The following is a 12,946-nucleotide window of genomic DNA, read 5'->3' on the forward strand; positions in this document are numbered from 1 at the left end:
TTCCAAAAGCAAGAACAGACTTTACCCCACTGTTTTTCAGATCCAAATAAAACCCCACAAGTCCCTATTTCCTATGTCTCTCCTGTCAGCAGTCCAGATTCCTGCACAATTGAAGCAGAATGAGTCTGACCATGACTCTCCAAGTTAACTGTTACTTCTTTCTGTCTGAGTGTCCTATTTTCTGATTTGTTTCCATTCACAGTTGCTGACAAATTGCAAAAAAGTGAAGGTATTCCAGTGGAGAAAGTGAGGCTAACAGAGAGACCTGAAAATCTGAGTTCCAACAGTGAGATTTTGGATTGGGACATATACCAGTACTATAAGTTCTTGGCAGAAAGAGGAGATGTTCAGATACAAGTAATGCACAGAGAAAAGACCACGTTCTTAGGACATGCCAATCACCAGAGAGTTGCCCCCTTTTGAATGCCAGGGGGATCAACAACACCTGACTTTGAATGTGAAGGGGAGGAGATAACCTCCTCTCTGACCCTTCCTGGGGGGGGGGGGGGGCTTGTTCAAGAAGAGGTTGCCATAGTGATAGTAAGATAGTGGTGATAGTGATGGTGGTGATGGTGGTGGTGGTGGTGGTGATGGTAGTGGTGGTGGTGGTTTTGCATTTCTTCCTGAAAATTTCACTTTTAAAAACCTTTATGGGAAAATAGTAGCTCCAATGTTGGCATTCATGTAGATGGACTCCCGAGGATCCAGAGTGGAATAGGACAGCACCTATGTGACCTCAGTGAGACAGAGAGACTATGGCCTCTCCATCCATGAACCTGGTCATTACCATAGGCCAGCCACTGAATTTGTACCATTAAGGAAGTCATATGCCTAGTAGCAACTGACTATGTGATAAAAGACATAGACTGGAATGTTCCCCACCCCTTTCAAAGCAAGCCAATAACATTAAACTGAAGCAGTGTACTATAGAAAAATCAACAAATAAATGCTATTTTATTTAAGTTAATATTACTGCTAAACTCTTTTTCAAAAAATCATCATTTCCAGGTATCTCTTGGACAATTACATCTAATTGGGAGGAAAGGTCTAGATCAGGATTACTATGTAAGTTGATCTCAAACTTCAGTCCTATATGGGAGTGAGTACGGCAGTGGTGAGGGAAGCTGAGGGTCCAGTGAAAAGCAGAAGAACAGGAGGTGGGCAAGCTTTTGGGATCCCACAGCTGCTGCTCTGGTCAGGTCCGAATGCCAGCCCCTGAGGGAAAGCAGAGTTCACCAGCAGGTGCATTTTCCTTACCTGCCATCAGGCACAGAGCAACTTCTGATGAGCAACCAAGGTAAAGAATGCCCCATGGCTGCGCAGACCCTGAACATTCCCTCCTCCTGGAGTTCCCTCGGAATGGAGTTGAGCATGGACTTCACTGCCCTTGAACTCTCATCTTCCCCCAAAGTCCTCCTGGGAAATTTCTGCTAAGTTGTCTGAGGACCTGATTCAACAGGTTTGGCTAGGTCAAGAATCAGACTGCTTTTAATTGTAACTCAAGGATCTCTGTAATTCTATGAAATGTTTAATCACTGTGTTTGACCTTGCCTAATTGTGGTGAGTTAGAGGCCTAATCAACCCTCCAAATACATCGTGGAGGAAAAAGAATAAATAAGCCCAACCTACATAGGCAAGATACCACATTGCAGGCTATGTTCTGCCCTAGATTATGATTGTGGTTTCAAGGTGCCAATCACCACAGACCTGGAGAAACAAAGGATTCCTTCTAAAAGATGATGTTGCACTTACTATTATTTTCTAGGAGCCACGTGCTCATTTGCTCAAGGGAATATAAACTCTGTCTCAGTATAAACCCAACAGCCTAAGGGGCAGAAATTACCCGCCCCCTTATAAGGTAGCTACATTAAAAGGGAGATCTGTTACTACTTTCCATTTCACTTGATATTGTTATTTCATGTATGGCTTTGGTGCTGTTACTTTCTCTTTTATATGAGAGACGGTAAACATTAGAAAAATGTCAAAGTTAATTTCATAAAGTAGGTAGCAATTTCCATAAGCATGTGTATCCCAGAGTAACTGAAGCAGAGGTTTCCAGGGCTTTTAAAACCTATTTGTGAGTGCTGTGTTAGGTCCTTAGCTGGGAGTTCTACATTCATAAGTCCGTGCCAGAGTCCAGTTTTAGATTAGAATAGATATTAGTCATTGGGTACTTAAGCGGGAACATTTCCCCATTTGTTATAAACAGGAACTTTTACTAGCTCAAGGATGATAACAGCCTTTTTACAGAACACTCTCCAACACAAACACACACACACACACAATGGCAACACTTGAAGGGAGCTGGAGCCACCTCAACTCAGGTTAAGTACAAGCCCTCCTGAGTGGCACTGAGGATCCCAAGACCAGAGCGGCAGCAGCCAGGAATCAGGCGTCATGAGGACCCATCCCAGACTGCCCAGAGCACTACTGCAGGGACTTTTTTTTTTTCCATTTCTTTATTGAAAAGGAGAAAGAAAAAAAAAAAAAACAAGTTTCCACCTCCTCCCAGCCTCCCATTTCCCTCCCCCTCCTCCCACCCTCTCCCCCTCCTCCCACCCTTCTCCCCCTCCCCCTACTCCTCTCCCTCTCCCTCTCCCTCTCCAGTCCAAAGAGCAGTCAGGGTTCCCTGCCCTGTGGTAAGTCCTAGGTCCTCCTCTCTCCGTCCATTTCTAGGAAGGTGAACATCCAAACTGGCTAGGCTCCCACAAAGCCAGCACATTACGTAGGTTCAAAACCCCGTGCCATTGTCCTTGGCTTCTCTTCAGCCCTCATTGTTCGCCATGCTCAGAGAGTCCAGTTTTATCCCATGCTTTTTCAGTCACAGTCCAGCTGGCCTTGGTGAGCTCCCAATAGATCAGCTCCACTGTCTCAGTGGGTGGGTGCACCCTTCGTGGTCCCGACTTCTTTGCTCATGTTCTCCCTCCTTCTGCTCCTCATTGGGACCTTGGGAGCTCAGTCCAGTGCTCCAGTGTGGGTCTCTGTCTCTATCTCCATCCATCACCAGATGAAGGTTCTATGATGATATGCAAGATATTCGTCAGTATTGCTATAGGATATGGTCATTTCAGGTTCCCTATCCTCAGCTGCCCAAGGAACTAACTGGGGACCTTGGCTTGGGCATCTGGGACTTTTTAAAAGTGTGTTTTATAAACAAAAAGCCTGCTCTGTAGAGATAAAGCAACTCCTTTCAGGTTTCAGAGCTGGGAAGTAAGTGCAGTTAAGAGGCAGAATTGGGGGGCTGGTGTAATGGCTCCACAGTTAAGAGAACAGAGGACCCAGGTTCAATTCCCAGCACCCACATCGTGGCTCACAACTGTCTGTAGCTCCAGTCCCAAAAGATCTGACACTCTCTTCTGGCCTCCATATGTGTCTGGTTACACAAACACACATGCAGGCCAAATACTCCTTTACAAAACAAATCTTCAAAAATAAAGAAGCAAAAGTGGATGCAGGCCCTCATCATTGAAAACCTGTGATTGTTTTTTTTTAGTAATTGTCATTTATTTTTGCACCACTCCCACAATACAGCCTCTAAATCTGCTTCCTCATTTTGAGAGTGAGACTACAGAAAGGCATGGCTGCTCAGGTGCCTCCATCTCTGACTTTCTAGTTTTTTGTTTTGGTTTGGTTTTTGGTTTGGGGTTTTTTTTCCCCCCAAGACAGGGTTTCTCTGTAGCTTTGGAGCCTGTCCTGGCACTAACTCTTGTAGACTAGGCTGGCCTCAAACTCACAGAGATCTGTAGTAGGGAGGCCACTTGTTTGTTTCCCAGCTGCCCAAACTCCTGAAACAACCACACAGAAACTGTATTAATTAAATCACTGATTGACCAATGACTTAGGTGTATTGCTAGCTAGCTCTTACATCTAGAATTAATCCATTTCCATTATTTTACCACGAGGCTCATGGCCTACTGGCAAGGTTTCAGCGTGTGGGGGCGGCTCCATGGCTTCTCTCTGACTCTGCCTCCTGAGTGCTGAGATTAAAGGTGTGCACCATCACCACCCAGCCATCTCCAACCTTCTAAATAATTGTCTGGGGCCTCATTTTTTTCATCCAGAGACCCCAAGATTGTAATTTTAATTCCAGAACCATTCCAGTAGTCAGGCACTCTTTGGGACGGGTTCAGGCTGGTTCTTCCTACTCCTCAGTCTGATGAACCTGAATATATGTGGAAGTTTCCCCAAAAATCTCAAGTTTAAGCCTGACTGCCTTATGCACAGTTAGCTAGCCACAAGGAAGAGGGGAAGACGAAAAAGAAAAAAAAAATCTCTGAGAGGCTGCTAAGGAGCTCCTCCCATATTTGGCTTCATATCCTTTGAGAATGGTCTTGATAGCTCTAGTTATCTATTATCTATTATCCACTACTATACTCCCAGTTGTTTTCCGCATAGCACATATAACTCCCTTCATTATATTGGTCTCTATTGCTGTCTGTGCCCACAATGGGACTTATGTGTTTGTTCGTCTTGCTCTCTAGTTTGTCTTCTACTCAGAATAGTGCACTCAGTAAATGCATAGTCAATAAATGGGTGTTTGTAACCTACACACTGGATGATGCCCTCAGCCAGTCTGATGTTCCAGTCCGCTGAAGAAATTCTTACTACAAGGCCCATTTTAAGTGTGATGCTCCAGTTTGCTGATCAGCAAGTTAAATATCAAAGTGCCCAGGGATAACTATCCTGCCTTTCCCCGTCACTGCTCGCTATTGGAATGAATTAATTTTCTCCTGAATTTGTTATCAGAGGGAACAATTTGGCTCCTCTCTGACCCAATCTGGAATTATTAAAAGTTGTGTATGTGCAATTCTTGATTACATTATCTTGAATTTTTCTATACACACATTTTAATTTCATTTGCATTCTTAAAATACAAACGCTCAGAATGAATTTGATTAGCAAAGCTGGGTGGTTGGATGCATATTATTAACATGGATGCAGCGTAATTAAATTAAAACCAGCAAAGGAATAATATCAACCCTAGGAGCAACTGCATTATCCTCTCTGCTACCCGCTATAGGGAGAGAGCTAATGCTCCTTTCCAGGATGATCTTCAGAGCCTTGGATAAAGGAAATGTTCATAAATGTTTTCAGAGTAATGCATTTCCTTCACATTTCATTCTAGAGAAAATCTTACAAACTGATTAAATTAGGGATTTTCTTAGAGCCAATAAAAAAACCACATTTACAAGATGGGGGAAGTTTAAATAATGAAACTTTACCTAGCACAATACCTGTGACATTCTATTTTTCATAATAACACACCATTAGCTATGACACAAATCATTATTCCACTGAGAAAGAAAGTAGCTGTCTATATAACTTTAGACTATAATCTGCCATTGGCAGTAAGATCTATCCTGGTTAAAATGTACAGTGTAAGATGAGCAGTTGTTGAGTGCTCAATGATTTTCTTCAAGGCAAGGTCTCACATACTCACTCAGACTGACCTCAAACTTACTACACAGCTGAGGATGACTTTGAACTTCTTATCCTCCTCCTACCACCTCCTGACTGCTGGGGTTACAGGCATGAATACCATGACCAGTTTATGTGGCGCTGGGCATTGGATCCAAGGCCTTGGGGATACCAAGCAGGCACTCTACCAACTGAGTTATATCTTTGGCTCTGCTCAGTGAATAATTAAAGGCGACATGGATGGCTGAGTGGATAATTACTCTGTTTCGTTAGTTTGTTTTCTGGCCTGATCTCACATAGTCAAGGCTGGCCTCAAAATCGTTATGGAAGTGAGGATGACCCTGATCTTCTGAGTCTCCTGCCTCCCTCTCCCAAATGCGTCCACCTTCCACCTCACTCAGCTTATGCAGTACTAGAGATCAAACCAGGGTTTTGTGCAAGCTAGGCAAGCGCAAGCACCTGACCATTATTCCTCCAAACCGTCAAAGTTGTTGAGAGCAATAACTTGGTTTTACATATGTATTTCACCACAGTGACTTGCATGGCAATTTCAAGTGATGTTTTAAATACATTTTACAGCTAGGCATGGTGGTGCATACCTTCAATCCCAGTGCTAGGGAGGCAAATGCAGGTGGATTTCTGAGTTTGAGACCAGCCTAGTCTAGAGTTTCAGTACAACCAGGGCTGCACAGAGAAACCCTGTTCCTAAGGGGGCAAAAATGACAATAGAAGCAATCGCAATCACACAATAGAAGCAACCACATCAGAACTGGTAAATTTAAAAAGGAGAACTGAGGTCCAAATAGGAAAAGACAGAGACATAAGGAAAACCACAACACTGGAACAGAGCAAGCTGCAACACCGGGGTGAAGTAAGCCATGAATGTCATGGCAGTGGGTTAGCGTAAGCCAAGACACTAGAGCAGAGTAGGCCATATCACTAATTACTGTGTGAGAAGCTGCCAAGTCTCATGAACCTTATGGGATCACATCGTTCAAGGGTTGGGAACTCTAGGACTTTTATTTGCTTCTGAGTAGATTATTTTTTTAAAAAAACTTCAAATTATCTTTTTTCCCAGAATAAAACTCTTTTTTTCCAGAACTTTCTACTGCAAACTAATTGAGAGCCAAACTACTAAACTGGACTTTGAAATTATTTTAGGACCATCATACTTAGGCCTTCAAGATATCCCATAAAGATAAAACTCCAGGTCCCTTGTTTCAAAGGTTCATAAATATTCATTCGTTCATTTTTAAAATGTTTTATTCATGCTCAATATATGGAAAATACTATATTAAGTACAGAGGATCCAACACTGAAGGAGACAGATAAGTTGGTGGGTGAATGACATTACAGGGACAGAACAGGTACCTGGAGAACACAGAGGGAGAGAATCTACATGAGAAATCTAACCAAGAGATAATGTGACTTGCACAAATGACACCCTTATTGGGTGTACACTTAACTCTGGCCCACAGAGTCTGTGACGTATCAGCCTGAATGTACCCAATCTCCCCAGGTCTCAGCCCCCAAGCAGGGCCAGGCCTGGTTAGTATTTGGATAGGAAGAAAATCCATACAAAAAGCCCTTTTTTCAAAACCAGCGATTTTTTTTTTCAATTTGACAAATCATACATAGTTTTCATTTTCTCCTAACACTTAGATTAGTCCAGAGATTTTAGTTTCAAGATTTCCAAAGGATTATAAATCTCGAAGAGACTGGGCGTGTCTTAAGCATTGGTGATGGTATTGCCCGAGTACATGGACTGAGGAATGTTCAAGCAGAGGAAATGGTAGAATTTTCCTCAGGCTTAAAGGGTATGTCCCTGAACTTGGAACCTGACAATGTTGGAGTTGTGTTTGGAAATGATAAGCTAATTAAAGAAGGCGACATTGTGAAGAGAACGGGAGCCATTGTGGATGTTCCAGTTGGTGAGGAGCTGTTGGGCCGCGTAGTTGATGCCCTTGGTAATGCCATTGATGGGAAGGGTCCAATTGGTTCCAAGACCCGTAGACGAGTGGGCCTGAAAGCCCCTGGAATCATTCCCCGAATCTCCGTGCGGGAACCAATGCAGACTGGCATTAAGGCTGTGGATAGTCTGGTGCCGATTGGTCATGGTCAGCGTGAGCTGATCATTGGTGACAGACAGACTGGGAAAACATCGATTGCTATCGACACAATCATCAACCAGAAACGTTTCAATGATGGGGCTGATGAAAAGAAGAAGCTGTACTGTATCTACGTTGCTATTGGTCAGAAACGGTCCACCGTTGCCCAGTTGGTGAAGAGACTGACAGATGCAGATGCCATGAAGTACACCATTGTGGTGTCAGCTACTGCTTCTGATGCTGCCCCCCTTCAGTATCTGGCTCCGTACTCTGGCTGCTCCATGGGAGAGTATTTTAGAGATAATGGCAAGCATGCTTTGATCATCTATGACGATTTATCCAAACAGGCCGTTGCTTACCGCCAGATGTGTCTGTTGCTGCGCCGACCCCCTGGCCGTGAAGCCTATCCTGGTGATGTGTTCTACCTACACTCTCGGCTGCTGGAGAGAGCAGCCAAGATGAACGATTCTTTTGGTGGTGGCTCTCTGACTGCCCTGCCAGTCATAGAAACCCAGGCTGGTGATGTGTCTGCTTTCATTCCAACGAATGTTATTTCCATCACTGATGGACAGATCTTCTTGGAAACAGAATTGTTCTATAAAGGCATCCGCCCTGCCATTAACGTGGGTTTGTCTGTGTCCCATGTCGGATCTGCTGCCCAGACCAGGGCCATGAAGCAGGTGGCAGGTACCATGAAACTGGAATTGGCTCAGTATCGGGAGGTTGCTGCTTTTGCCCAGTTTGGTTCTGATCTTGATGCTGCCACTCAGCAGCTCCTGAGTCGTGGTGTGCGTCTGACCGAGCTGTTAAAGCAAGGACAATACTCTCCCATGGCTATTGAAGAACAGGTGGCTGTTATCTATGCAGGCGTGAGGGGCTATCTTGATAAACTGGATCCCAGTAAGATCACAAAGTTTGAGAATGCTTTCTTGTCTCATGTTATCAGCCAGCACCAGTCCCTCTTGGGCAATATCAGGTCTGATGGGAAAATCTCAGAGCAATCAGACGCAAAGCTAAAAGAGATTGTAACAAACTTCTTGGCTGGGTTTGAACCATAAAGCCCCATGAATCCATGTCAAAAAAAAAAAAAAGAAATCTCTGATGATGTTTACTTTCTAACAAAATTAAATTCTTAGTTAAATTCTTAGCTTCCATTTACTTTGACAAGCCCTAGTTTTGGGGTACTCTAGTCTGGCTACACTAAAACAGTGATGATTTTTAGACAACTTAGACATTCTCAAAGGAGTGGAGAGTCCCTTTCTCTTGACACCCCACTCATTCTGATGGCCTTGAGACAGTTACACTCCTATTACTTTGGCCTTCCACTTACACCAGGAAGGCAGAATTCCAAGGACATAGAACTGTTTTCAGTCCTCTTACGGAATACATATACTGAGTGCATGACTTGAGATGTCATTTAATAGGGAAAAATATTAACAGTATCTTCCTTAAAATGATATTATGAGAATATAGAAAGAAAAGCCATATAAATACTTGTTAAGAAACAGTACAGCCTATATTCTTTTCTCATTCTCTACCCATCTCATTATTTGAGGACATTTCTTTTATCTCTTCACCTACTAAATGTTGTGAACACATGTTCATTTTCTTTCTCAGCACCATTATCAGGTAGCAAATGTAGGAACCAAGTTTTATTTTAAAATAATTTAATTTATTCCTTGATATTTTCACACATATCTCCTTGATATCTTCAACATATCTACTTCCCTCCCCCACTTAATCCCCTAGACCTCTTCCCCTAATAAATCCCCTCACCTCACATTCTCTCCATATTTACATAGATAGATATAGTTATAAATTTTTTTTTTGATTTTTCGAGACAGGGTTTCTCCGTAGCTTTTGGTTCCTGTCCTGGAACTAGCTCTTGTAGACCAGGCTGGCCTCGAACTCACAGAGATCCGCCTGCCTCTGCCTCCCGAGTGCTGGGATTAAAGGTGTGCGCCACCACCGCCCGGCATAAATTCTTCTATATATATAAATAGAATTATGTACAAGTTAGTGCTACCTACATCCGCATGGCTGTGGAGCCATTCACTGGGGTATTAGCAACCTCCCAGAGGCCAAACCCCCAAAGAAACTTGATTCTGTATTCCCCAGCACTTTCAACTAACAACAGCTCCTAAATGAGGAACGGGGGCCACGGAAAGCCCTGTGCCGTCTGTGCTAGAATGTTGACCGTCTTGGTCTTAGACAGTTCTGCAGCTGACCACAGCCGTTGTGAGTTCCTGAGTGAGACAGCCACGCCATGTCCAGATGACAGCATTTCACAGCGTCCTTCCCCATTCTCAAGGCTCATCCTTCTTTCTGCTTCCTTTTCTGTGATGTTCCTTGAGCCCATGGGGTTGGGGGATGGGGAATGACATAGAGAGGTTCCATTTAGGGCTGCACATTTGAAACTGACTTAGTCACACGCCTTTGGCAACCATGAGTCTCTGTGTTAACTGTTACTCACTGCAAAAAGAAGCTTCTCTGACCAAGGTTGACAGCAGCACTAAGCTATGGGCACATAAACATAAATATTTAGAAGGCAGTTTGATAATATGGGCATTTAGCAAAATGGAAGAAACGGGTTCTCTCTTTGGGCCTATGACCTTTCTAGCTGTGGGCTTTTGGTCAAGTTAACAGTGTCAGGCATGAACTTTCTCCTATAGATCTAGCCTTAAATCCAATCATAAATGTGTTGGTTACCACCAACAACCATGCCACTGTTTCACTCTCTTTGGGAGGGAGTAGCTCGTTGCACATTAACCTAGTCAAGTCCCTGTAAAGAACAGACTCACTGTGCTCAAGCAGATGCACTGAGTGCGAATCTGACACCCAAGAGTTGTTTATGACTCTCATCCTGAGGTTGGTTGCTTTTATTTCTCAGTAGTCTTCTAGAAAGTCAAGATGAAACCTACAGAATGTAGCAATAAGAGTTAAAATTATTCTAGGATGCTTAATCTTATTACTTAGAGAAATCAGAGACTCTGTTGATGTCCTTCATTTTGATTCAGAAGTTGTCTTGGAGCAGACCTCTACACAACGACATAGTCTCAGCAAGCAGCTGGGTATGTCGGGCCTTATAAACATTAGGATTCTGCCAACTATATTACAAGTTGTCTCAAAATAAGTACATAGAAGCCTACTTTTTCAAATACTGGACTATTTAAATCTGTAGCTGAGAGTCATCTTCCACTATGAATCTACATGTCTATCCAGCTTTTCCAAATGTGAGAAGAAAAACATCTTTACATTTTAAATTATATATTTTAAATTTTATGTATATAATTTAAATTGTATATATAATTTAAAATGTAAAGACTTTTATATATGAATATATATTCATAAATTTTATATTTTATATATATGATATATATTTACCCTATTTCAGAACACACACATATTCTCCTACTCTCCAGGTTTATGGTTGAAATAACACTTGGAAGAGTGCCTTAAACAAAGTGGTTATTTCATAGATATTTTTAAATGCATATTGAATGAATAAAATCTAGTTCAAAAAGCCATTTTGTAAAATGTATTTGTGACTGGCAATAATACTATTCCTTTTCTCTCCAGAAGGCACTATACTACTTTTTAAAGGCAGCAAAGGCTGGGAATGCAAACGCCATGGCATTTATAGGAAAGGTACATGCTTCTAGTTCATCAGTACTTGTTGTTTCTTTAAAAGTTAAGAAACATGGGACTGGGAGATGTCTCAGTACATAGCATGCCTGCGGTCAAGCATGAAGACCTAGGCTTCAATCTCTATCCCCCACCCCACCCTCCCAAAAAAAAAAAGCCTATCATGGTTATGCAGGTCTATAACCCCAGTTTGAATGGGTAGAGACAAGCAGATCTTCAGATCTCATTGGCCAGCTAGTCTAGCTCAATCAGTGAATCCCACCAGATAGAGGGGCCAGTAAGGTCACCCAATAATAGGAAAGTCACCTGCGGGGGAACCCTGGTAATCTGAATTCAATCATCAGAAACCACATGAAGGCGGAAGGAAAGAACCAACTCAACAAAATTGTCATGCTGTGGCATGCATGCTAGCAATACACCCCTGCACCAACAGACACACGCACACAATGTAGCCCTGACATAGAGCAGGTGCTGGCCTCGAACTCACAGAGGTCCATCTCCCTGGGCCCTTTGAGTGCTGAGATTAAAAACATATACCACCACTCCTAGCTGAAAAAAAATTAATTATATAAAGTAGAGATCCATCAAGGAAGACATTCATTGTGGACTTCTGACCTACACATGCACATCACACACACAAACACACGTGCGCACACACTCAAAGAAATGGACTTGAAATGTAGCTCGGTGGCAAAATATTTTCCTGGTACATACAAGGACCTAGGTTCAATCACTAGCACTGCAAATAAATGAATGAATGAAACACACACACACACACACACATGCACGTATATGTGTGCGCCTGCACTCTAAGGACTGACTAGTACAACTAGTTGAATGCAGAGTAACATGTGACCACACTTGAATACCCCTTTCCTAGCAACAACTCAAGAGGCACTCAGCTCCAGACAGTGGGTGGTGCTCTTGAGGTGACAGGAAGAAGCCTGTTAGGACATCAGCCTTTATCTGAGGCACTCACAAAGCCTTGAAATACAGCCCATCTGGACTCAGCTACAGAGAGTAGCTATAAAGCCCGTGAGCTTCCTTTAGGCCCAACAGGTAACAGACCAGATGTCATCAGAGACCGTACAGGCCCTGGCTCAGTCAGGTACGTGTCTCTTTCCTCCACCCCTAGAATGAGAAACAGTTCTACCCTAACCAAAGCCAAAATCTTGTGCCTCCTGTGACGGGCTATTCTCTCCCATAAAGAGACTGCTTTCTCCACCTCCCCCCTTGGCACCCCAGTCTGTTTTGACTCCCTGTGGCCGATTTACATTAGTTACCATGGGAATAAGTATCCTGCTTCTAGAAACGTTACTCACATACTGTAATTCAGATGCAAGGAACATGAGAAAACACAAATAGGGTCCATTTCTTTTTCCTGGGGCAGCATCTCCATAGTGTGTGTGTGTGTGTGTGTAGTAGTAGGTGACATTAGCTTCTTCTCCTTTCTTGCTTGAAGTAAAACTAAGACAATGTCTACTCCTTTAAAATGTACAATTCAGTGGTATTGATTATATTCACAATGCTCTGGCAACCATTATGGCTGTTTAGGCTTAAAATATTTGTATCACTTTTAAAGGCTTTTGCTATTTACATCCTCTTTTTCACCCATAGATGTATTTAGAAGGGAATATTGCTGCACCACAAAATAACGCCACTGCCTTCAAATACTTCTCCATGGCGGCCAGCAAGGTATACACCCTGTCCCCTGCAGTAAACATGTAAGATAATCGGCTTCTATTTCAAGCAGACTGATGCCCAAGAATTGACTT

The 12,946-nt window shown here is 42.9% G+C and overlaps 2 protein-coding genes across 2 annotated transcripts in view; both read left to right on the forward strand.

The window, feature by feature from the left end:
- Sel1l2 (SEL1L2 adaptor subunit of ERAD E3 ligase) overlaps window positions 1-12,946 on the forward strand; it is a 49,341-nt gene that overhangs the window by 13,600 nt on the left and 22,795 nt on the right. The window contains exons 6-9 of the mRNA XM_041670783.1: window positions 203-357; window positions 1,009-1,065; window positions 11,106-11,174; window positions 12,789-12,866. Coding sequence (XP_041526717.1) covers window positions 203-357; window positions 1,009-1,065; window positions 11,106-11,174; window positions 12,789-12,866 — 359 coding nt within the window. The remainder of the gene's footprint in view (window positions 1-202; window positions 358-1,008; window positions 1,066-11,105; window positions 11,175-12,788; window positions 12,867-12,946) is intronic.
- LOC121460327 (ATP synthase subunit alpha, mitochondrial-like) lies at window positions 1,206-8,620 on the forward strand. The gene is made up of 2 exons (XM_041670672.1): window positions 1,206-1,297; window positions 7,117-8,620. Exons 1-2 carry the CDS (start codon window positions 1,206-1,208, stop codon window positions 8,582-8,584), a joined length of 1,560 nt encoding a protein of 519 aa, XP_041526606.1. The 3' UTR covers window positions 8,585-8,620.

The sequence above is a fragment of the Microtus oregoni genome, unplaced genomic scaffold (assembly GCF_018167655.1).
Source record: "Microtus oregoni isolate MIOR12 unplaced genomic scaffold, Mior012 000020F_ref0000438, whole genome shotgun sequence".
Lineage (NCBI taxonomy): Eukaryota > Metazoa > Chordata > Mammalia > Rodentia > Cricetidae > Microtus > Microtus oregoni.